The 26,003-nt window shown below is 36.9% G+C and overlaps 1 protein-coding gene across 2 annotated transcripts in view; it reads right to left on the bottom strand.

Annotated features, from left to right (window-relative positions):
* vps13b (vacuolar protein sorting 13 homolog B) overlaps positions 1 to 26,003 on the bottom strand; it is a 394,105-nt gene that overhangs the window by 337,261 nt on the left and 30,841 nt on the right. For both annotated transcript variants that reach the window (XM_014010833.1, XM_014010832.1), the window contains exons 5-13: positions 23,026 to 23,193; positions 22,545 to 22,726; positions 21,184 to 21,358; positions 15,842 to 16,104; positions 11,220 to 11,315; positions 10,283 to 10,405; positions 9,797 to 9,934; positions 4,294 to 4,381; positions 1,621 to 1,806 (exon numbers count right to left, since the gene is read on the bottom strand). In XM_014010833.1, the coding sequence (XP_013866287.1) occupies positions 1,621 to 1,806; positions 4,294 to 4,381; positions 9,797 to 9,934; positions 10,283 to 10,405; positions 11,220 to 11,315; positions 15,842 to 16,104; positions 21,184 to 21,358; positions 22,545 to 22,726; positions 23,026 to 23,193 (1,419 nt within the window). The remainder of the gene's footprint in view (positions 1 to 1,620; positions 1,807 to 4,293; positions 4,382 to 9,796; positions 9,935 to 10,282; positions 10,406 to 11,219; positions 11,316 to 15,841; positions 16,105 to 21,183; positions 21,359 to 22,544; positions 22,727 to 23,025; positions 23,194 to 26,003) is intronic.

The raw sequence follows: 26,003 nt of genomic DNA, 5'->3' as shown, positions 1-26,003 counted from the left end.
CGTACCAGTTTGTCAATCCTGTTCCTGACCCTTTCAGTACATCCCGCTGCCCAGCAGAAAGGGCACGTAATACTCAAGTACATTTTATATCATAAATTTACTTTGATATATAAGTACAGTAAATGTCAGATACTTTAAGACTTTTACTCAAGTAATATTTTAGAGAAAACTATATATTTTATCAAGTTTATGGTAATATACTGATTCTTCTACTCAAGTATCACTCTGAGGTGCTTTATACAAGACTGCCTGCCTGAAACTCTGAACTCTTTCTTCTGGTCTTGGCACTGAACCCAGCACCTTGGCTTTTGTCAGTTCTGTAAAGATTGTGTTGGGCTTGTTCCCCAACTCCAAGGTGGTCTTACAACCTGATTGCATAGCAGTTTCAGTCGTTGGCCTACAGCCATGACACGCTTCCACTGCTGCACCTGAATCAGGACCAGGGCACAATCAATATCCACAATGAACATTTAAATTACAACCCATTAGCTTACATGTGTAATTTAAGTTAATTTAAAACTAAACACTTTCGGCCAGTCTGAAAAGATGACAAAAATATTTACAGTTTAAATAAGTATATTAATGTATGCCAAGTCACACACATTCGCACATTTTTGTTTTTGTTCATTTCCTGTTTCAAAGAAAGTTTTTCCTTGGTTTATTTTTTGGTAAGTTAAAATTATTTTCATTGCAGATCTTCATGATGCAAAATACAAATCCTGCAAATTTGTCCTATTTTCACAAATGCCTTCAAAATAAAATTGTTTTACTGTTTGTTGAAAAAAAAAACATAGAAAGAACCAAAACAATGTTTTCCTGACAAAACACACAGCTGTAGTGAAGAGGAGATGTTTTCAGAGTGTTGGCAGCACGACTCAGTGGTTAGCATTGATGCCTCACAGCAAGAAGATCCTGGGTTCGATCCCCAGTTCAAACCTGGGCTCTTTCCGTGTGGTGTTTACATGTTGTCCTCATGCTTGTGTGGGTTTTCTCCCACAGACCAAAAACATGCACTTTAAGGCCTCCCTTGCAAGAGTTCTATGAGCTCAACGGGATTTGCCAGGTTAATAAAAAATTAATGAATAAAAAATTAATAAAAAACCAAACTCGTGTATGCAATTTAAAACATGTAATATTTTAAAAGTTAAAAAATGTAAATAGGAATGTTTCTCTTATTATACAGCTTGTTTTGAAACCCCCACGAGAGTGAAATTATACACAATCTTCTGCAGAAAATGCTGGAGTTCGAAAAATGCAAACATTTTAGACAAAAGATATGATAATACCTGTTTTATTGTCTGTTGTGGTTATTACCAATGCTGAAGAAATCTAAAGGCACAACCATCAGCATTTCCTTTGCAAAAAAAAAAACTTTGCATGTTTTTCATATTATCCAAGGGAATGTTCCCAATTGGCAAATCATGGGGATGGTCAGTAATAAAAGCTGTCATGCGGCAAAAAAAGTCACTATTTTCAAATACAGCTGTGTGCTGAAAAATGAATTGTGCAAGAAGATGACAATGAGATGAGAACAACATAAGGTGCGCATCACTGAACTTAATGGTGGAGAAAATAGAGAAATAAAAGATAAGACTGTAAATTCAGCGTGGGAACTCTGACCTGGAGTCGGTTTGCAGTAAGGTTCATATTCGTGGTCCATGGCACAAGTGATCATCTTGAGGATCCGGTGGACGGCGCTACTGTGCAGCCGGACGTCAAGAGGTCCCACCACCAGCCTTTTAATAGAAGTCTCTTGAACCTTTGGCATTAATTCCTCAGTACTCAACACAGAGAAGTCCTGAGAGCCTATAAAAAGAAATATATTACAGTGTATGCGGTATTTTTACAAACAATGATTCTCAAAGTTAAATCAGATATTTAGAATCACCATTTCCATTTGATATCCAAATTTGCTTTTCTCGTTATTATGTGAGGTAGTCAAGTTTTTCTCCACGCCCGGCACAAACACTACAAGGATAACTGTAACACAGCAGTGGGAGCAGCACACGCAGCCGTGAACTGAAGAGATGAATATTCCAAATGTCCTGTTCTCTCATACAGCTGTCCATTCATTTCAGACCCATGCTCCAGAAGTCCACTTTAAAAGACTCAGCTCCCCGGCAATAAAACGGAAGAAATTAAAAATAAAAGGAGGGGGTGGATGATTGGCAGGGAGGGAGGAAGAGGACAAAGGGTCACAGTTGCTTTATTTCTTTTACATTCCACCACTGCACTGAACATTTTTGGAGTCAACACTATGAATCCTTTTCCCCAAGTAAAGACTAGGATATGAGGTTGGAACTCCAGCAGAATTTTGAAAACTTGTAAAGAGCAACAGGCAATGCCACATCCCCTTCCCCCCCAGCAAGACTGGGTCGCAGTGGATTACACCTAATATCAACCATATGGCTGCAGTTAGAATGGCCAGAATGATGAGAAGGCTGAAATTAGCTGGGATTTTGAACATTTTAATGTGTCTCTATTTCCTTAGATTAAAAAAAGTCTTTAAACCTACAGCATTACTTTAACATGAAGTCAACGGTATGAGTGACCCAACGGTATGAGTGACCCAGGTGGGTTAGTATTTCGGTTGACTCAGGGTGAGCTAGTGCAATGAAACCTCATTTATTTAGTTGACTCTGGATGAGGTCTGAGTCAAAGAAGGGAAACATTCCTGGTGGCAGGGGCAACTTCTTCTGTTCCACAGGAAAAACAATTGACACTTATCCTGCTGTCAGAAATGTCTGACAGCTCCGGATGACTGTCTTAAAGAGGTCATATCATGCAAAATCCACTTTAGCCGTTAAATACATTTTGTTGTGTACTTTGAGTCTGTAGGAGACAGAAAGATTTAATTTATTCTCTCCTGGTGCCTCAAAGATTCTGTTTGTGTCATATTTTTCAACCTGTTCCGTGTTCTCTATTTTCTGTGATGTTTTCTGAACCATTACATCAGTTTTTGGGACGAAACTTCTAAATAAGGTCTGGACTTACAAACTACAATTTGGTGGTCTTCATTCTCCTCTGACTCTGGGTCAGACTCTGGCTCCAACATGTAAGTCTGGATGGACAAGTCTTCCCTTGTTAACATATTTTAATTTGTAAATAAAAAGTTTTGTGCCGCTAGATAGTCGTAACCTCTGTCCAGCTAGAGTGGACCGATCTGGAAGCTGGAGGGGGGGGGGGTGTAAAGTGTTTATGTTTTTTTTTTTTTGGATGTAAAGACGCAGCCTCAAAATGAGTTGATCTGAGACACATCTCAGAAAAGGAGTAAAAGAGGGGCTTGTGGAGTTACAATAAGGAGGAATTCAGACCAAAGCATTACAATTCTACTTTATATAGACCCCAACTGAAGGATTTAGATGTGAAAAAGTCTTTAAAAGCATGATATGTCTGCTTTAATATTCTGTTTTTCATTTAGATTATTATCTCAGACAGCATCCGATGGAAAAAAGGTACAAATGGGTCAATTATAGAAAATCATTGAAAGAAATACAACAAAGTTGAGTCTAAATTACCACTTTAAATTTTTAAAAATAACTACTGTGCAATATACCACAAACTTACTTAACCATAATGCTTTTACAAAAGAGGCTGTATGTTTAAGGAGAAATATTAGGATATTGTTTAAAATATGGCCAAACACAGGTGAGATTTGTGTCATTACCGTGTTTGCACAGAGAAAAGCTTTCTACCAACAGTGGGGGGAAAGCTGCTCAATCTCTCACACTTTTGTGGGCCAAGAATAATATTTCTAACTGAAGAAGGCAGCCTTTATCTCCTAATGGGAACTTCAGATCTTTCAGATTTGAATAAACATTGTCGAGTGCTGCTGCTGCTGAGGAATGAGGAACTTTACCCGTCTTAAGGCTTCTGCCTGGAAGAGTGACATCTAATTAGGCAAGAGGGGCCTGTTCACTTTCTCAAGAGCTTACAGGTAAAGAAATAGAGGGGAAACGGTGTTTCAACAAGCAAAAGATAGAGAGAAACTCAAATACGTGTCAGTGTAGACTAAACACTTCTGACAGTTGCCCCGCAGGTAAGTTTGGGGTGAGAGTGAGGACAGAGAGGGTCAAGGACCAGGTGGTTGTGAATAAAAAGGAGACAAGCGCTTTCTTCAAGCCTCAAACGGGCCTGTTTGACATGGAGGAGAAAAGAGAGAAGAGGGGAAAAGGGTAAGAAAGAAAGAGCAGACAGATAAGAGAAGGAGAGAACATGACGGATATAAAAGAGAGTTAAGTGATGGTCAGGTGACCAAACAAGCTTTGTGAGGAGTAATAAATTAAACAATACCTTTGGAGCTGCTGTTCTCCATTGTGTAGAGATAATCCATGTAGAAAGCCCCAAAGCGCTGCATGCCTGTTATCTCTGTATAGGTCTCCTGTCAAACAAAAGTGGAGTTTGGTAAATATGGCAGTGAGGCAGCAAACAGGCTGATAGCCTTTCAGATGGCAGTGACTGGGGTCAAGGCAGATATGGCAGAGAGAGTTAAGTCAGAGATAGAAAACTTATTGAGTGCTTAACTACTTATTTTTGTTTTAATGGACCAGTGACAACAGTAATTGAAGGCCTAACAATCTTTGAAGGAATGCACTGATGAAACCAAGATCATCATGTCAAGAAAAGACATAGCTGTTAATGTAGGGGTGCAACAATTCATGTATCTGTATCGAAACGTTCAATACAGTGCTTTAGGTTCAATACAACACTATTGTATGTATGGAACAATACAGAGTTTTAAAAGGTATTTTAGCAACTTGTCTTCTGAAGATGCTCTGTGTTGAAGGCTCAATGGATCTGTGTTCGACTACTCCACCTAGACTGCACCGTCGAGCTCAGAGCCACTGAGAAAACATTTCATTTGAAAACTGTACTTTTGAGGTTAAACAAAATGTTCATAATTTCAGTAAATTACAAGTAAAGAAGGGCATGGAAATCTTTTTTTGTATCGAAAAATAAATATATATTTTTTTAAAGTGACACTAAAGTATCAAACTGAACCACATCGTGAATTTTCTGTATTGTTGCACCCTAAATGTTTTGGTTTAATGTGAAAATAATATTTGTGATCTCATGCAATGTCGCAATCTTTTAAAGCCATTTCAACATCTGAAGATGGAAATTGTCTCTCTTTGGCATATAAGGAAGTTTTTCCTCTCCACTGTCACCCGTGTGCTGCTCGGGATGGGAGACTGTGATGAAGTGATTCAACACAATCCTGCTAGCTTCTTTACATTGTTTTTTTTATACTGCGCCCTGAGACGTTTGTTGCGACAATGTTATACAAATAAACTGAACTGAATAGCTGTACAATGAAAATGTTATATTTTGTTCTCAGAGTAGCTTCGTCCGCCACTTCTTGATCCATGGTCCAAACCAAACTCTTTATCACAGGAGTAGGCACAAACTATTGTGTGATTGGTCAGAAGGTTGTGGGTGTGTTTGTTTATGCAGAAAAGTACTCTAACAGCAATGGTGTCATTTCACTTTAACTACAACTCTTCCAGAAACCGGCTGTTGTGCGTGGAAGCAACACAGATAGTTTTGAGCTGTTTGCCTAGGCGTTCTGAAAGTATCTATAGGACTCTACCAGATCTGTAAGGCCTGAATGGACTGGCTATGTGCCCTCCAAATCTGTCAGATCCAACAATTCAACAATTTGCCTTTGGTTGTTCTGTGGTCCAGACTGGTCCACAGAGTTAATAAGGCCTTTTCAGTTGTGGCTCCTAAATGTGGAACCAGCAGCCCCGTCACATCACACAGGCTAACTCCTGGTGCTTTTAAATCTCATCTTAAAAACACATTTGTTTTACAAAGCCTTTAATTCATCATGAGAGCTGACTTTTCCTCTTCAATGGTTTGTCAATTTGTTTTTATTGTTCTTATGATCTTGGATTCTGTTATGTCTTTTTATTAGTTGTGATACAAAGCACTTTGGCCAACGACGGTTGTTTTAAAAGTGTTATACAAATAAAGTTGACTTGACTGATTAAGACAAACGGTCAAAACCTCCTGGATGGAGCGTCGACATTACACATTAAGGAATCAGTCTACCAGAGTGTGGAGCTCTATCTGTCATTACTATTATCTCAAATTTCAGCTCAGTATCTGAAAGATCCACTTGTAATAATTTTAACAGACAGGGCTGACTCCAAAAGGTGAGCAAACATCTCACGTATTGAGAAACTTTGGAGCCTGTGCTGTGGGGGACTCTTCGCTACGAACAGTCCAAACATTAACACAATAAGACTGAGTTTCAGCCAAGTTTGTGCTAAGGTCACTTAGCTGCTGCGGCCATCTTGAATTGGATTGACTAAAAATTAATCAGTTATAGATGTAAATCAAATTATTACTTGCCGAGATTGTTAAAATATGTAAACTGTTTAATATGATTTTACTACAATGATAGACACACACACAAGATATTATCGCTCAATGTTTAATTGTTTTAAGGATTCAAATAGGAATAATATTAGGAAAAACTTTAATTTTCTTCATCTTTATAAAATATTTTTCAGTGGAGAGCAAAGAAATGTATTAATAGAAACTCTGAACTTCACTAAAACATGATTTAAAATGTTAGTTTCAGTGGAGCTGCAGTTTGGATCTTATCTAAACATGAACCCTCTTATAAATACAAGAATAGATAAGTTTTAAAGCACCAAAATTATGCTGACTTTTATATCTTAAAGGGGCTTTATCATGTAAAATCAACTTTTTTGAGTTTTATATCATGTTATGTTATACTCTCATAAAAAAACACGCCCAAAGCCTTGCTCTGCCTCATTCATGTATGTTTGAGAAATTCTGCAGTATTATTTAGGCAGCCATGCTGAGGAGCAAAATTAACAGGTGGGCACCAGAAACGCCCCTGGGACGTGTCTTTAAGCCGAACTTCCTCATGGCAGAGCACGCGGCCCCCACGTGCAAACTCCACCCTCCACCACCGAACAGGACGGAACAGAAGCAGAAGGAGGTTCTTACAGAGACAGAGGCCAATTTCAAGGTGTTTAGAAGCGGAAGTGATGAGAAGTTTATTTTTCTATTTAAACAAAAAAAAAAAAAACAGCATTTTAATAACAGCTAAAGGTGACATAGATACTTTATTCAAGTATAGTATTTAAATATATGCCTAAGAAACACATAATGTAGGCCCTTTAAGATAAGCAAGCTGCAAGAAAACAATAAAAAGCATAAATGATCATTTTTAAAAAGCAGTGTTTATTTCCTGTTCGAACAAACTTGCTAATATTAACTGCTGAAGCTGTGTGTCACTGAGCTATTGTTAAAATGTGCTTACTAAAGTATTACAAGCTTAAATGTAGAAAAGCCACCAACTTTTCATGTATGTGTTGGTCTACTATTTAGTAGTGTGCTTTTAGTCWGCAGGTCAAGAACCACTGACCCCATAATGGGTGCTATTAGAAAGCTACAATTCTTCTGCACAACAAACCACTGGTAGAACTCAAAGACGTTAACACATTCAACCCACCAAACCTAATTTACTTAAAGTTTAGCTAAACAGAGATTTCAGGAGAGCCTTATCAGGGAGACAGGTTAATGAGTAATATTTGTTTGAGGTCTCTAATAGCTTTGACAAGCTTCTGGATCAAAGCCCACTCCACTGCCAAATCTGATGATTAATTAACGCCAAAACCTTTTGTCTTTAGACTTTCAAAAATAAACGAACGAATGACTGAATGAATGGATGGATGCCTGGATTAACTGATGTCCAAACAACTGCTTTATTAAGGGTAATCAACATTTTTAGGTAGTTTCAACACTTCAGACTTATCAGGAACTATGTCTTAAAACTACCACTCAGATAGCTGCAGCATTCCAGGAAGTAAATGAGTGAGTTAAAAAATAAATAAACAGTTTGGAGGAGGAAACGAAGAAAAAAACAGAAAAACAAAAAAAGTGTTACTAACAAATACAACCCTAATTGCAAAAAAGTTGGGATGTTGTGTAAAATAATGATTTGAAAATTTTACAGACCCGAATTCTGTTTACAGTGGAACATAACATATTGAAAAGAAAATTTTAGGAAGTCTGAATGTATCAGAATGGGCAGAGGTTCGCCACTTTCCAAAAAACCATTTAAAAACACAACAATTTGAGAACAATATTCAACACAAAATTGGTAAAACATTGAATATCTGATCATCTACAGTTCATAATGTCATCAACATATTTTAATAATCTGTAGAAGTCTCTGAGCTTAGAGGCTGAAATGATGATCATTCTGATCTTCAGGCCCTCAGGGAGCACTGCATTAAAACAGGTCTGGTTCTGTTCTGGATATCACAGCATGGACTTAGAAACATCGTCTAAACACAGTTCGCTGCGCCGTCCACAAAAGCCAGTTAAAGCTCTATCATGAAAAAGAAGTCACATGAACAATTTTTGGGCTAAAGCTAATTTATAATGGACTGAGGCAAAGAGAAAAATTGTTTTGTTGTCAATCGAACCAAAATTTGAAATTTTTTTGGAAACTCCAGACACCATGTCTTTCATATTAAGAAGATAAGGGACCATCCAGCCTGTTGTCACAGTTCAAAAGCCCGCCTCTCTGATGGTATAGGGGGGCATTAATGCCTCTGACAGACAGCTTACTGATCTGGAAAAGCACCATTAATGCAGAAAAGTTTATAAAAGTTTTGGTACATAATATTTTCCCTTTCAGCAAAAACTCCTGCAAGGATCCTGGACTGCTGAACAACTAGAGTCCTACAGCAGAAAACAGGACAAGACGCCCTCCAACAACTGGACTCTTCAGTTCTACTGTACATGTTGACAGACTGTTCAAGGAAAAGCTGCACAGTGGTGAAAATGACCTGATGTGTTTTCACTTCATCTTCAAAATTACCTCATTAGTCTTTTTAAAAAATGTTACAACTTCTTTAATATGCTTCTTATGTTTCAATGTGAATAAAATCTGGGTTTAAAAGATCTGCAAATCATTGCATTCTGTTTTTATTAATGTTTTATGTAACATCCCGAATTGTTTTAGAACAGCAACAGTATTAAGATTTTTATTTTGCTTTGTTTCATCTAAAAACACAATGCACAAAAATTATATTTATGTTAGATTTTAGTTTATATATTTGTAGATAAAATGCTAGTAAAATACTTCACTCCACTAAAATCCAAAAATCCCTGAGTATAGTGGTGAATTAGAAAATTGAACAATTTGGGTTGAATTTTGTCTTTTAAAAAGAAGAGTGCACGGTTTTACTTTCACTAATTAATTATCAGTCATAGCAGTGAAYATTAATTAATGTAAAACCACAAAATATGAGAAACTTGACCCCAACTACTGCTGACTGAGGAATAAAACCACTTCTTTTAAAMTAATTAAACAAGGACTTTACAACAAAATCTGCTTCGACCATTTTACAACTTTTATCCACTTTGATTACAGTTTTACTTTGATGCAACAGCTGGAACAAAATGTGTCGTTTTAGAAATCATTTCTAAATTCAGTTTGGTTTTTGAAAACCCTCCTAAAACCCGAGGCTTGGTGTTTGATGAGGTAAAGGTACAAGATTCATGTTTTTGAGTCATGTTGATTTGCAATACATTTTACTGACTTAGCTGCAGGGCTGCTGTAAAACAGGAGTTGTACAGGCCTGAATCTGAAGAGAATCCATTACTGAAATGAGACTTTTTTTAAATCAACTTTTTGATCTACAAGACAAAAAAAGCTTTTAAATATCTGGACTAAAAGAGTTTTTGAAAAKAAAATAAAATGATGTATTTTGCATGAGTACTCAGAATAGAATTTTACTGTAACCTTGTGATTAGTGGAGTCCAGGATGAATTCTGCTTTGACTCCATTGTTCTCTGGACTGCGGTAGTCAAACAGTGAGTTYGTCAGATAAGTCATCCCTTTACTTTTTAGGTTGTCCCCACAGCTGAGGAACACTGCCTCCTGCAGAGACAGAAACATGGAGAAAAAAACAAAAAACAAAAAGAAACTGAGCAAATATTTACGATTGCTTAATTTCATAGAAACATCCATCTTTCCAATACATATTTCAATCGAAATCTATTTTTAAACACTTAAATATTTTTAATACTTTCCACAAAAAGCAAACAATTGTACGAACTAAACAAAGCAGCTCACAAAAAAAGAAAAAAAAAAGCTAAAAAAAAACTTATTTGGGAAAAAAGGGAAAAAAAACCTCTTTTGCATGTAAAGACAATTTTCGTCTTAAGCAACAGAGTGAGACAATAATGTAGGTATTTGTGGGGATTTTTATTKTAGCTCTTCTTTTACCTCTTCACGTCGGTTCACATTTTCTTCAAAATCTAGAACTCCCATGATGCCTTTCAGGCAGAGTGCCCGGCAGCCCACAAATCCAATCTGACAATTAAAGAAGGGCTCCCCCATCATGAGCACCTACAAGAAACAACAGAGGAGGTTTAAACCACACAAAGTCAGTTTGTAGTTACTGTAAATTTAAAGAAAGGACCATTTAAAATGTTAAAAATCAGGAGATTATTTGTAAACTTTTAAAAATTCACGTATAAGATAACTTGCTGAAAGCAACCATTTATGTCCTCCGTGACACTTTCAGACATACATTAAAAATAAAGAATTTGGCCACAGTTCAGCATTTCTATTTCACTCATTTGCCATTTTCTTAGCCAGTTGTTGGGCTTATACCTCCTGTGAAATGAGTCACCCTCCGGTCTTCCAACATCCCTACATTTGGTCCAAGTTCAGACAGCTCACTCTCTCTTTTCCAGAAAAAATATAAGTTACAGAAACTAAAAAATTCTCAGGAACTTCACATCTGGAATAAACCTCTGAAGAAATATCTTCTTTTAAAYTGTTTAAATTCTAGCTCAACCCTCTTTACATTAAACCAGTAAATGTTCAACAAGCTGGAAACTGGTGACTTAGCAAATTTAAAATTTATCTCAAGGAAGAAATGAAGAAAATATTTAAAATTGTAAATAAATTTGWATAGTAATAATCAGCAGGAAGACATTTACTGCTTTGTATTGGCTGTCAGCCATGGTATTTAACAAAGCTGCTCAAGCTTTAGTAAAAACAGCAACAAAATAATTATTTTATAGATGGTTGCTGGAAAACTGAAAATCTGCTCATTTATTCTCTTTATCATAAGCGCCGTAGATCCTTTTTAATTTAACACTTAAAAACACGTGCACTAATGTCATCAACGACACAGTGAGGTAAAGACTCTGACCTCGATAGTGATGCCTTCTTGCTCCAGACACAGAACCTCTTTGGACTTGACTTTCTGCGGGCTGTAGTAGCTGCTTTCKGACTGTGTGTCTGTCAGCTAGGACAAAAACAGAGACAAATATTTCATTTGTTGCTTTGAGTCACATGTAAAACATTAAAAACACATTTTGTTATCCTGGCAGCATGGTGAACCTAAATGCAAAGACTTTTGTCCTCACAGTCTCCGGTGAGGACAGTTGGGACTTACAGGATGATCAAGTCCCAAAAGGCAGCTTATTTTCTTATTTCAAGAATTTTACCAAGTACAATTGTCTCACTCCATTGGCAGATTTTTCACTTAATTTGTGCCAAATTTCTTGTCTAACAAGATTAATAATCTTACACATTCTGTTCTTGTTTAGTAAATCAGTCTCAAAACAAGATCCAAAAGATTTTTTCTCTTTTTTTGGCTGGATAAACGATTTTAAAACTTGGTTAGATGGACAGTTTTTGCAGATTGAAGTTTAGAATTGTCCGAGTTATTTCAATATTTTTTACAGACTCTGTCATTAAATGACCTCATCTAGAACTGAGTTTTTGCACATTTATTTAAAACTAATGCATTGTGGTTAAATCTATATGATCATTCAAGGATCATTCAATTAATTATATTGTAATAAAAATGCTAAGAGTAGTGAAATAGGAAGAATTTAATAAAACTAAATGAAATGCAGGCTAGAAATTGTAATGAATCGATGATAAATACAATGTAACAAAAATTAAATCTGGAAAAACGTCTCGTGTTTCATTGTTTTAGGTGTCTGTATAGGCAAAATACAGTTTAAAATGAAATATGTATATGGTAGACATTGGATTTAAGTTTAAAATATTAAATAAGCAACAAGATAGTCTGTTTTAATTTTAGGGAAGAGACGCCTAATGAAAGTCAGAACGCTACAAATTCCAAATGGACAAAATAAAAATTAATTCCTTTTGTAAACAAAGTTGTAAAGTAACTAAGTACAAATACTTTGTTACTGTACTTAAGTAGAAATTTTGGTTATCTGTACTTTACTTGAGTAATTATTTTTCAGCATATTTTTTACTTTTACTCATTACATTTTTACACAATTATCTGTACTTTCTACTCATTACATTTTCTAAAAAGGTAAGAAGTAGAAAGTCGTTACTCCTATTTTATTCTGAGTTGTTATTACTTAGAAAAAAATACTATCCTGATAAATTGTGTCTCCTGGATAGAGTGAATTTAATTGTGGTTGGATGAGAAGTATAAATATTTACCATTYTGACACCGTATTACTTTGTACACAACCCATCACAGCTGCACGCTGTTAGAAAAAATGTTTTTTTTTTCAGAAGTCACCTCCCAATAAATGTCATTTTGGAAAATCTAATTGCTCACTTTTACTCTGTACTTTTACTTTTAATACTTAAGTAGATTTTGGGTGAGAAATTTACTTTTGATTCTTAAGTACCAAAAATATCAGATACTTTAAGACTTTTACTCAAGTAATATTTTTAGAGAAGACTTTTACCAAACTTTTACCAAAGTATTTTTATGATAAGATACTTGTACTTTTACTCAAGTATCACTTTGAGGTACTTTATACAACACTGCTTGTAAATGAGAAAAGCAGGTAGTAATCATTGGCTGCACAGTGGCGTAAGCTGGTTAATACCAGTATTTGACAGAAATAAGGTGTCAGATTCTGTGTGGAGTCTGAGTGTGGGTTTTCCTTCCACAGTCCATAAACATGCATGTTGGGTTAAATCAAGTTTCCAAATTAATCCTAGGTGTGTGTGTGTGTGTGTGTGTGTGTGTGTGTGTGTGTGTGTGTGTGTGTGTGTGTGTGTGTGTACACGTTTGTCTCATGTGTCTTTGTGTTAGCAGTGTGAGGGACTAACCACCTGTTCAGGGTGTACTCAGCCAGGGGTAACCCCACTGACCACCCTGAACGTGATGTAGTTCATGTAGAAAAATTGAWGAATTCATGGAAAAAGTTTGTTTTATAATTATTCTTAGGTCTAAAAATAAAGTGAATGTGAAGAATGAGACATACAGAGCACCTGGTCAAAATTAGCTGGCTGGAATGAGGAGCATACGGGGCTGCAAAGCTTCTGAGGTGAGTTTAAAAAAAGTGTGGGTGTAAACCAGAACACAACCCATTCAGCTTTAACACAGGAAGCAGGTGCAGAGCAAGAAGCAGCTGTGGCTTATTACTCTGATGGAGCAGACTCTCATTCTCACTCCTTTCCTCTCCTTAGATTCTGATAGTTTAATCACATGCAGGGTCCAATTCCCCTGTACTCCCCACAAAACCTGCAAGACTGAATATAATGATGAATGAGCATTGACTATTGCTTAAAAAAAACAAAGTGCACAGTGGCACTGTGACTAAATAATTACTAAGACACCTGTAAGCATGTTAATTCCTTAAGAATGTGTCACTGTCTGAACTAACCTGGTGGATCATTTGTGATTAAACCTAATCCTGAAATAACAGGCCAGACGCATAAATGTTTAAAAAAAAAAAAAACACCAACGCAGACAGCAATACCAACAGACAGCTGCTACCCTTCACACAACCTAACTTCATTTAAAAGTAATGCAATTATACTAAGGTGGAGTGAACAATAAGTAGTAAGAAATTAAATTAAACTACTGGATAATAATTTAAAGAAATGTTTTTATATAAAAAAAATGCAGTGTAGTCTGGCTTGTAGTGAAAGTTTGGCAGGAGTGCAAATCAAAAGAAGGAAACAACTGGTCAGTTCTAAACTATGCATAATGTGTGTAGAAGTCAAAGTACTTTGCCATTATTTTTCATCAAAGAGAACTGGGGAGCAGTGTGTAAGTAATCTAAAAATACATCTCTGATTTCACATTCATGTCAGACTCAAGTTCAGGCATTGGCAGTTCAAAGGCATAAAATTCCTTCAAACTAAATACTTCCTTGTAGGAAAGAGAMAAGTATGTCTAAGAAAAAAAAAGTCCTTTCAGCTGCCTGCAATTACTCCAGAAGAGTGGCAATTAATTGATTAAAAGAACTTAAACAATACAGGAACAGTTTAAACATTAGAAAAACACGATGGTTTTTGTGGCATGAGAAATACTTTTTCACTGATCACACGCTTTCAAATGCTTGTACACTCTCCCTCACATTAAAACACACACAAACTCTTGCATGCACAATACTTGGGGTATATACACACACACACACACACACACACACACACCTAAAAACGGAAAACACTCGTTCTGTACTACCGGTAATGTGAGCTGCGGTGCCTGTATCTGAGGGGAAACAGAGATGAATTCCAACAGTTCTGTGTGAGCACACAGGATTTCAACTTTCAGACCCATTTCTACATAGTGTTTGTGCCATGCATAATGTTTAAAAGCATGACCTGAGACAGAAGCGTACACCACTGACCCTGTTACCACCCACTGAGGCTAAGAAAGTTTCAACTTGAAGACAAATTTAAGAAAACTGAATCCCTCATTGTCCCAGAGGCTTATCAAAAAGATGCTCAAAAGTGATGAAGATGTAGCTCAAGATGAAAATCAACTACAATAAGATATGTATTTATGTGTGAGTGATGGTCACTAAAAACAGTTAACAMTTTATAATAATTTCACCTTATTTAGCCTTACTTAATCATTAATAAACATAATTAAAATGATTTATACTTAAGCTATAAATGAACATACTAATTAATTCTTCAACCATAAAGGCTAATTATTTCCAAAACCAATACACTCATTGTTTATTTGTGGTTATTAACTCATGAATTAACTATTCTACATATTGTGTATATATATGCTCATATAAATTTTATTTCACACCATGTGTTAGATATGTATTAAAGGTTAGACAATGTTTTAAATGACTGATTTTAATCTTTTTTCCACAGGTGAAAAGGAACTTGCAGCCCTTTAGGGTTTTTTCTACATTACCAAAATAAAAAAGTATAACTAGTCTTCAATTTAGAAGAGTTCACAAAAAGACTTCACTACTAACAGCTGCCTTGATTATCAGTGGACTGCAGAATTAATAGAAAGTTAATTCAAATGTTCTCTAACCATTAATATGTGGTACACACAGTATATAAAACAATTTATTCATGGTACTGAACTTATAGAGCGCTTTTCAAGTCCTCCCGGACCCCAAAGCACTTTACACTAACAGACATTCACCCATTCACACTCACATTCACACACTGATGAAACACACACAAACTGCACTGTAGCCACAGCTGCCCTGGGGCACACTGACAGAGGTGGGGCTGCCATGCACCGGCGCCACCAGACCCTCTGACCACCGTCAGTAGGCAAGGTGGGTGAAGTGTCTTGCCCAAGGACACAATGACTGAGACAGCTGGACGGGGGATCGAACCAGCGACCTTCTGGTTCCAGGACGACTCCCCTAACCACTCTGCCACAGCCGCCCTATTCATGAGTTATTATGCAAGAACAAACATTGAGTAAGTTGGTTTTGGATGTAAATAACCTTTAGCCATTAGCAATCACTGTRTGTAGAACTAACCTGAAACTTGTGACACTGCTGTGCTACGTGAGGATTATAATTGATTTTTTGTTTTTTTGTCAAACATGAAATTTACCTTGAAAGTGAYGGAGGCCTTAGTGCAGTAAAAACCTATGGAAACAACAGGGTCTTTGCATGTGTGTTGCTGAGGGTTGTTGGAATTGCCTCCTGTCTCGTTCTGCTGGTAAAGACCTTCCTCCCCTTCTTCCTCTGCACCTACAATGGCAGGGACGAAGGACCAAGCCCAGGACATCCAACCCTGGTCTGCTTCCTCAGGACTCCCACATTCCATGTAAAGGTCCTGGCTGGATCCCAGGCTTTCCATTTCAACATCCATCCCTGACAAGAAGAAAAAAAAAAAACGTTTCATTTAGTCTTAATACAGACAAGAGCAGATGGTTTTACATGAAAAGGAAATCATGACTAAATCTTAGTCATTCCAATCCTGAATATATACATGGACATAAAATGTTTTATGAATAAAAGTTGGAATATTTACATATAAACAAACATTAAACAGCCTAAAAGGTGGATTTTTAAAACAAATCATTGTGCTAGATAAATAAGCACTACCAAAATTGAACAAAATACCACAAACATATATTAAATCACATCAAGGCTCAGATACAAAAATATAAACCTCATTAGCATGGTTTTACTACACAGGGTGGCTGTGGTGGGTTGCTGGTTCGACCCCCCATTTCAGCTGCCTCACTCATTGTGTCCTTGAGCAAGACACTTTGCCTGCCTTGCTTACTGGTGTTGGTCAGAGGGTCCAGTGGCACTGGTTCATGGCAACCCCACCTCTGTCAGTGTGAACCAGGGCAGCTGTGGCTACACTGTAGCTTACCACCATCAGTGTGTGAATGTTTGTGTGAAGTGCTTTGGAGGACGATGGGATTTGATAAAGAGCTAAATAAGTTCAGTTCATTTAGTCCAATCTGTTTAAACTTGAAGGCACACAAAGTAAATCAGTCAAACAGAGAACTGGTAAAGGCTGAAAAAAGGAATTGGCCAATGACCCCAATGAAAGTGTTTCAGTTGTCAAACACAGATTGAGGCACCTCCTTAATGTAGCTGTATAATTATTAATGTGCTGCTGAGGATGGGTGATGAAGTGAAGAGTCAACACAATCTGCTGGCTTCTTTAGATTGATTGTTTTTTGTTTGTTTGTTTTTTTGTGTGTACAGTGCCCTGAGACAATGCTTGTTGTGACTTGGTGCTATATAAATAAACTTAACTGAAGTGAATAATTATTCATGTGGACTGTGAAGTCACTGCTGCATGAGCACTGCAGCAGTTTCTACGAGAGCCACAGTCTGACRGTGAGCATCCTGACAGAAGAGGGCCTTGACTGGACTCAGTCTGTGCTGAAAGAACATCAGCTATGTTCACAAATGTATGTGCAGTGAGGCTGGGTCATACTTCTAGATACAAACTGAGCACTAAGACTGTAGGTCTTACGTAAACCATATTCATACACTGATGGGACACATCAGAGGCAAAGGGGGTCCAGTGTCTTTCCCAGGGACACTTCAACATGTGACTGAATAGCAGTGGAATCAAACCTCCAACTTTCTGATTAGAGGATGACTCAGCCACAGCCCAGGAGCTGATTGGACTGAAAGTAGAGGAGAGAAACTCAAGTATTGATCTCATTGCGATCTATTCATACTTATACAATCAAATACTGGGTTAGTATATACATTACTTCGGTGATTTAACAGTTCGATGAAATGCAACGTGGTCAATCAGACAGAGAGCACTTTAAAAAAACATCAGATACCACACATGAATATGGTCTAGGTCTGATTTGAAAATAAATAAATATAATTTGTAACATTCAGACTGTCATAGAAAAGCAGATATGAACCACAAAAGACAAAAACAATTAAATCAAATTTAGGCCACTTTTGCTTTGTAGCAACTGAATCTCCAGTGCAGTCCAGGTTTGTTTAGCTCAGACTATAAAAGACTACAGTATAAAATATGAACCATGGAGATAAACATAAAAAAGCTCAGAGTTAGATTTGACAAAAGTAAAAAACAAAGATCTAATAATCCAATCCAGTAAACTGTTGTGTTTGTGGTAGGAGTGTGAGCAAATCCCCCTCCACCACCCTGAAAATTTCACTTTTATTGTTTCTCTTTTTTTTTATTTTATCTTATTTTATTTTGAAGGTTCACAGATGTCCAAATCACCACATACTGCGTACCCTGACCGGTAAACTGGTATTGTGTCAGAATAGAGGAAATTGATGTCAATACACAAGAATGTGTAATCCCATTCCTTACTGCCTCGTGTCCTAAGCGAAAAACAATATTGTCTGTGAAGTCATAGTTCAGGAATCCCAGAGGCTAAAGAAGTGAAAATTGACACATTTTAATTAAATCTTTCACTTTATGAATTGGCAGTTGGAAATCCCATGTTAAAGCTCTTTTTTTTCTTTTTTTTTTTCTCTTTTTTTTTGACGAATCTAAGTCTGATTTTCTCTTTTCATTTTTACTTTTTCAGCTTAACTGGTCAAACGTTTTCACTTCACATCCTGACAAAAGGCTACGTCTGAATTGAAAGTTAATTAAATTAGATGTACAATAACAAATTAAATAATCAAAACAAATAAGCTTAAGGAGATTTTAAAAATACWATGCCAAAAAAAGGTAGAAGTCAGAAAATGTGTCCTCATGTGTGAAATAAAACTATTCCTGTTCAGTTCGACTATAAGYGCAGTCTGACTGGCTCTTTTTTTAAGACAAGTAAAAAAGCAAATGTGACACCACTGGAGTTAGTTTGTTTTGTTTCTTTAAAWCCACAAGCAGACCTTAAAGCTACAGTAGGAAAATCTATGAAAACCGTGGACAACCCTTACAGGTCCCTCCCTCCACCRCCGCTCCCCACTCCCACAGGCTGGTGAGCGACACAGCTCAGGAAGGCTGATTGATGAAAGTGGCAGTTTTTCTGTAACATTAGCTTGTTTTCCCATCAGCAGCTGCAGCACACCTGCAGTCTTGAGCTTGAACGAGGACACGCGCTGTGCGTGGGTATGGTGTGAGCAGCACGTAGACCAGCGTGATTGACACTGGTAAGACAACCCTCCTAGCTTTGATTGGTTGTTTCTGACAGAGTGGTGTATTTCTGTAAATGACTATAGGACCACTGGGAGGAGCTTGATTTTTTTTTTTCTGTGATTATCTGCGTCGAATTCTACTGTCAGGAGGACATAGTGACAGTTAAGAAAAAATGTAAAAAAAATACATCTTTATGAGTTACCAAATTCAGCTTTAAATGCTCCGCATCATAGATCCATGAGAACATCAACAGGACATTGGGTCTTTGCCTCAGGTAGAAGAGTTCAAGTATCTGGACGTCTTGCTCATGTGATGGTAGGACGGAGCGAGGGATCGGGGCCTCATCCTCAGCGATGACGGGGTTGCTTTGCTCTCGATTTGTTGTTCAGTCAACATTTCAACCTTCATTTCAAACTCAAAAACCTTTCAAACACTCATGAGGTTTGGGTCATAACTGAAAGAACAAGATCTCTTATATAAGCGGCCAGAATGTGCTTCCATTGTAGGGTGGCTGGGTTCAGCCTTAGAGATGAGAGCTTGGAGTGGAACTGCTGCTCCTCTGCATCAAATAGTCCTTTGAGRTGATTCATCATTTCGGGCATGTCCCACTGGGAAGAGGCCCCCGGGCAGATTCAGAACCCACTGGAGTGATTCTGTACCTTCTCTGGCCTGGGAACACATTGGGGTCCCTCAGGTGGAGCTGGAGTGAGGGAGGTCTGGGTTTCTCTACTGAACCAGTTACCTCTGCAACCCAATTGATAAGYCGTAGAAGATGGAGGTTATTTAAGCCAAATCATTAAACATATGAAGCAAACACACAGCAAACAGCAGAGCCAAACTTCACCASTTGCATTTGGATTTTGATGAAGTTCCATGCACAACTCCAGTATAAATGTTCTAACCTGTTGTGTCAAATAACAGTTTCCAAAAAATACAGCCTGCAAAAATAGTTTTATGAAAGCAAAATTAATAACTAAGTGATAAATGGACTGCACTTTTACAGCACCTTTTCTAGTGGTAAAGACTAAAATATTTTTACACCAAAAGTCCCTTTCACCCATTCACAGATCAGAGGCAGCATGGAGTTCAGGGTCTTGGCTAAGGACACTGATATCTGGTGGGGCCTGGATCAAACTGCAAACATTTAGAGAAAAGATGACCATTCAAGAGTAAAGTAACTGTAAAATAAATGAATACATTTAATATTAATGTCTGTCTTAACTAAATAAAATTAGATTTTCTCAAGAGTAAAATATCATGTCAACTTTCATTATTTTCAGAAAGGCTTAGCTTTACTTCTTAGACTCCAATTGTACAGTTGGACATCCCAACACACACACACACACACACACACACACACACACACACACACACACACACACACACACACACACACACACACACACACACACACACACACACACACACACACACACACACACACACACAGACACGACTGCACCCAGCTACGCTTCAGCTTCTTCACTCTGTCAATTACTTCAAACACAATAAGGACTGGAGGCACTCAGGTTCCAAGATCTAGTTCCCTCTTGTATATTTCTGCGATGAGATACTAATTCATTCTCACAGGTTCTGCATAGCAGCAGCATGACACAGACTCTTGGACAATAAAATGAAAGCTGCACCAACTCGCAGTGAAAGTTCCAGACCAAGAGGCAGGGAGCAAGTTGGAAAAAGTAAAACTAAACTTTGTGGTGCTTCCTGCATTTCTCAGTCCACATCTTTAATTCCACCAAATTTGGCTCCTTGTAACAAGAGACCTGTGTCTTGATCTTCTWAACATGAAGAATAAACGCTTTATGAAGAAACAAAAAAAGTTATTTGAGAATTAAGACTGTATATTTGTACACATAGAGTTTGATATGTTAAGACCATTWGGAAATTAAGAAAACTCTACAACTATTGCACACTAGAGTGCACAAAGTGAAAAAGTTTTAAAGCATACCCTCATTTYTCTACGAGCCTTAAATATCTGACATCCCGAAACTTATCAGGCCTGATAAAATAACCCATGTTAAGTTTTATACACCCCTTTTTCGTCTGTTGAAAAACCAAGTGAAGCAAATWGCACGGCAAAATAAACGGCAAACGTGTAAAAACAGCAGCGGCATTGGGAAAAAAAGAACCTTCAAAACAGGAAAAAAACAGCACAAAGTCAAGAGTCAAAGGATGAACATGGACCTTGGTGCTGATTGGATTACAGGAAAAAGTTGATAAGTTCCAAAATATTGTTTATACTTTGTTAAAAATAAAAACCTATTTTACATATTTAAAATAAATACAACATTGCAAAACAGACGAGGCTTTCCCCTCTTGCCTTCACTCACCTGGTGAACTTGCTCCGCTCTCTCTGACATGACCGATTCCTTCTTCACCCTCATTCTGTTTGTGTCCTCCTATTTCCCCATAGTAGAGGGCAATAATCAGCTCTAAAATCCGGATAAACATGGGCAGCTGCTGGTCAGTTATGGACAACTTCAGGCTTTCCACCATGGTGTGAATCTWAAAAAATGTGAAGAAAAAACTAAATTACTTGTGCCATTTTAACATGTGGTTTGTGGCACATAGATTAAATTGCTCATCAAAAAGTAGGCAAGAAAATAAATATAAAAAGYTAGAAATGTATAACTTTCTGAAAGAATAAACGTGGCTCAAAATCTTGCTAAGGGACCTGAGAAACTAAACCTCTATAAAAACACAATGTTTCAAGTGAGTTTTGTTGAACTACATGTTGATCAGGTTTACAGTGAAACCCTGCAAAGTCAGACTCAGTCATTCGCAGATGTTTCCTTAGAACCTATTTCCTTAGAACCTAACTAATAATTGTTCACGGAAATCCCCACAATTTCACAGAAACTGCAAATATCTTCCTTAATTTCTTTCATGTTTTCATGGTAATATAGAAATTTTCACTTGAGGAGCTGCACTCTTCATCGTCATTGCAGAACTTCACTGTACTGCACACAGCTATCTTCACCTGTCCGTGTCCTTGTCTTCCTAGATTTCTTCCCAACGTGGGCAAACTGAGTCACAAGTTTCTCCATCTGTTTTGTGCTTCATGAAACGGTGACTGTGTGATCTGGTACCGGACTCACAGCTTCCAGGTTTTCAGAGCAGACCCTCTCATCCAGGAAAGTGCCAGGTGGAGTGATCGCTGTTCTCTCCACCTCAATAAGTTTATGTAGCAGCAGGACCCAAAGCATATTGGTATGTGCAAACGTACTTGGCAGTAAATGATTCTGGTKTCTTTTYTTCTGACCCCATGCAAAATTTGCAGTTTTCCACASTTCACAGGTGCTTGAAGAACAAAACTCCTGAGAATTGTAGGTCTACTGTATAACTACTTTCATTGACTAAATCTAGACCTTAATGAACATCTGAATGTCTATACGCATGACTGCTTCACTGAATGAAGTTAACAGATATATGGCACAGTTCACCCAAAATTCCTAAAAAAAAAAATTATTAAAAACACAAATACATTCATACAAATAATTAGTTTTAAAAAATTGGACTCTTACATTTAAAGGCAAACATACCAAACAATGTTTTTCTCTAATACAAAGTAGATAACTTGAAATGCTAAAACAATAAATTTCTTCAGACTGCATTTAGTACAGCTTTTATGTGAAACACAATGTCTTGATCTTGATGCCTAGGATTTAATTTGACTAAAATTTGGAGTTACCTTGATGACAGATGGGATCTTGGAACTGATGTTGTCGTAGGTGAAATGCAGCCGTGTCCTGAAGGAGCATTTGTACAACAGGGGATCCTGGTAAAACTCGATCTTCCCACTGGCATTTCGCTTGTCTAAGCACACAGTGCAATCTGAAAAGTTTATAACTTTTCTCAGGACTAATTCTGAAGCTAAAAAAAAGACAAAAGAAAAATGTTAATGTCAAATATCTAAAGATTATAAAACAAAAATAATAATATCTCTTATGGCTGTTGGTTAGGTTTGTCCTGGCCACCCTTTAGAAAAGTTTCTGGAGGCACCTGCTCAGGTCTCACAGTGCTCTTATCTGACTTTGGAGTTAATTGAGTTTTTTTTAAATAAAACACTTCTCTTACTCTGAACAGACAACAAACTTATAGGATATAAAGGCTATATCAGTGTATTTATTAGTTAATTCCATTACCAAGGAAAGTAAAGAGAAATGACTCACCAGTGATGTCCATAAAGGCCCTCTCCCATAAATCATCTACTGTGTAGCACTCAGCTGAAGTAATGTTGACTGAAAGAACAATATCATCTTCAACATACTTCAGGATCAGGTTGTTCACCACAATGTTTACGTTGTTCACCACACGTCTAATCAGGCTCTGCACATAACCTGGAAAGAAAAAAGAAAAAAWATGTGGGGAAACAATCAAAAGAGTTCCTTGAGAAAACATATCACCAGTTAAGTTGAATGCAAAAGTTTTGATTTATGATTTCACTTAATCTGTTAGTGCTCAGAGCATGTGTTGGGGATGACTCTCTGCTACAACTACCACAACTTTAAGATTCAGATCATTCAGCTCATGTTTATATGATAAYAAAAAAGCAGACTCTTGTGTGATGTTGCTAGTTTTCCTTTAGTTGCTACTTCTTTATTACATGATTCATGCAGGTTTCAGTAAGTAAAATTTAAGATCTTTTAAGCCCATTAGGAATGATATTTAAGATCAAACTGACACATTAACAGAAACATTCAAACAGTCCCAGAAATTTTAWYATAGAAACMTTTTATTGTCATCAATTTAGCTATTAAAGAATATTTAATTTTAATACAAGAACACTAAATTATTTTAATGAAATGGTCATATCTATGAGACCTTCATATCCACTGCTGTGGACCACTTCCAGCTGAGTGTAAAAATCACTGATATCAAGCCAAGTCTCATTGAAACCACACCTTCCCATGTTTAACCACAAGCAGTGGACATGACTGAACTTCTTTGTTTGTTGGGCGGGTGAACAAGCCCCCATATRCAGGGGGTTGTAGYGGCAAAGAGGTTGAAAACATGTAAATAAACTGTGCCATTTTTTGCCTGCAGTTATCACAGGATWTGTAGTTTAACCACATACCAAGAGCAGTAGTAAGCTTAGCACTTCATGAAGACAGGTCACGTCAACCTCTGTTTATGCAGCCAATACTTTTCGGGAATGATCGAAAGTTTTAAAAAAAATTAAGACTTGACAAAATTAAATTTAAGACCTTGGACAAAAATCTTAGTGTTTAAGACTTTAGGCCTAAAATGTTGATTTTCAAATTTTAGACTTTTGACTTTTTTAAGACCCCGCAGAACCTTGTTATTGGCTATGTCAAACAGAATAGGCCTCCCTTAAAAATAGACCTGTGAYCTCAGTGGGATTTGCCTGATTAAATAAAGGTCAATTCATGGATTAAAAAATAATAAACAAAAGATATCCATACATAAATGCAAGTGTGTTGCATTAAAACTGATTGATRTTAACTTGACTTATAAATGTAATTTTTTTATCTGACCAGTCAGGAATATGAATTGTACAACAGGTTTCACCAATCAAGCAATTATGCATACCATGTGAATCTATTTATTTATTAGCTCAAACAATATTACTCTATATTTTTTTGTTAATTAAGAGAGCAAATGGTGAAAAAGGTAAATCTTTAGTAAAATTTATATTACACTGATGCAACCTGCAGTATTCTTTCTAGGGATGTCCCAATCAGATACTCAGTATTGGTATCGGTGGCAGATATGGCCATTTTTTGAAAATCGGGTAGAATCGGATTTAGACATGTGATCGGGCCAATCCAGTTTTCGCAACAGTTTTCAGCATCATCATGCTTTACAACTGTCGTTAAGAAGTCAAGACGCACACAAGTATGCAACCATGCCCACAATGTGGAACACTTTTCAATGGAAAACGATGCTGAAACTGCATCTTGCAAAATCTGCAAACTGGATGTTTCTCATGGTGGGAACACCAGGGCTCGCTTTAATACTACCAACCTTGTCACTTGGAAAGAAATAACAAAATAAAGCTATCGAATCGGTATCGGAAAGACTAATCATTAAAAAAATCGGATGGTATTGGGAGCCAAAAAATCTGGATCGGGACATCCCTTATTCTTTCCCTTTAAATTTGTAAATATCCAATTTAAGTGAGAAGGAAAGCAGGTTATTGGAAAATACAAAATATTTTTTAACATAGTTTCACCAACCATTAATTAAAGAAGGCGTACCACCACCCCACCAGCTTCTATATTTAATCTTCTATAGGCTACTTTTTAAATTATGTAAAGTCCATCATTAAAGTGGTGAAATTATGAACAATAAAAGCATTAKGGTTAGGGTTCATTAATTTGCCAACCCTATGTACACATTGGCTCAAAAATAAAAGGCCATTAAACTGCAAAAACCCCAGCAAGCTAAATTAAAAATATTCAAACATCATTAATACATATTACACATCTAAACATATACTTCTATGTTGCATTTATGGGTGGGGTTGACAAGATTTAAACAGCAAAATGAGGAATCCTGTAATGTTAGCAGCACCTCCTTAACAAAAACATACACAGCAAAATTTCAACAAAAAATACTTCCAAATATCTAGGAGTTTTAATGATAAAATATGAAAATATTCATCAATAATTTCTCTTAACCACAAGGAAAATCRTATTTTTCATTCTTTTTAAATGTTTGACTCAACTTAGAATATATATAAACCTATAMTGCTTTTGCTTTCTTTCCAAACCAAATGTTTATCTTCCTGCATCTGCATGCCTGGCTTAGAGAATAACAAAATCAATAATTAGGCAGAACTAAAAAGCACTGTTAATAGAAACATTTACATGAGTAGCTTAACTGTTCCATCTCTTGTACACAGGCCCAATTACATATTGGCATAATCTAATTAAGAAAATTCCCCTCAAGTTTTCTGCCTGACCAAACAGAGTTACAGGAAGACAGAGTATAAGCTCGACTTACAAACACAGTTTCTCTTCATCACATCAGTGCCCGGTCCTGTATGTATTTATGTACTTGTTTGACTTTGTGTATGTGCCTTGTTTTCTTGTGTGTGTGGATGCCCGAGAGAATTAGTGTGTGTGTGTGGATGCCCGAGAGAATTAGTGTGTGTGTGTGGATGCCCGAGAGAATTAGTGTGTGT

Source organism: Austrofundulus limnaeus, unplaced genomic scaffold (genome assembly GCF_001266775.1).
Source record: "Austrofundulus limnaeus strain Quisiro unplaced genomic scaffold, Austrofundulus_limnaeus-1.0 Scaffold74, whole genome shotgun sequence".
NCBI lineage: Eukaryota > Metazoa > Chordata > Actinopteri > Cyprinodontiformes > Rivulidae > Austrofundulus > Austrofundulus limnaeus.
Note: the sequence above shows the minus strand (reverse complement) of the source record. Positions and strands in the feature narration are given on the sequence as shown.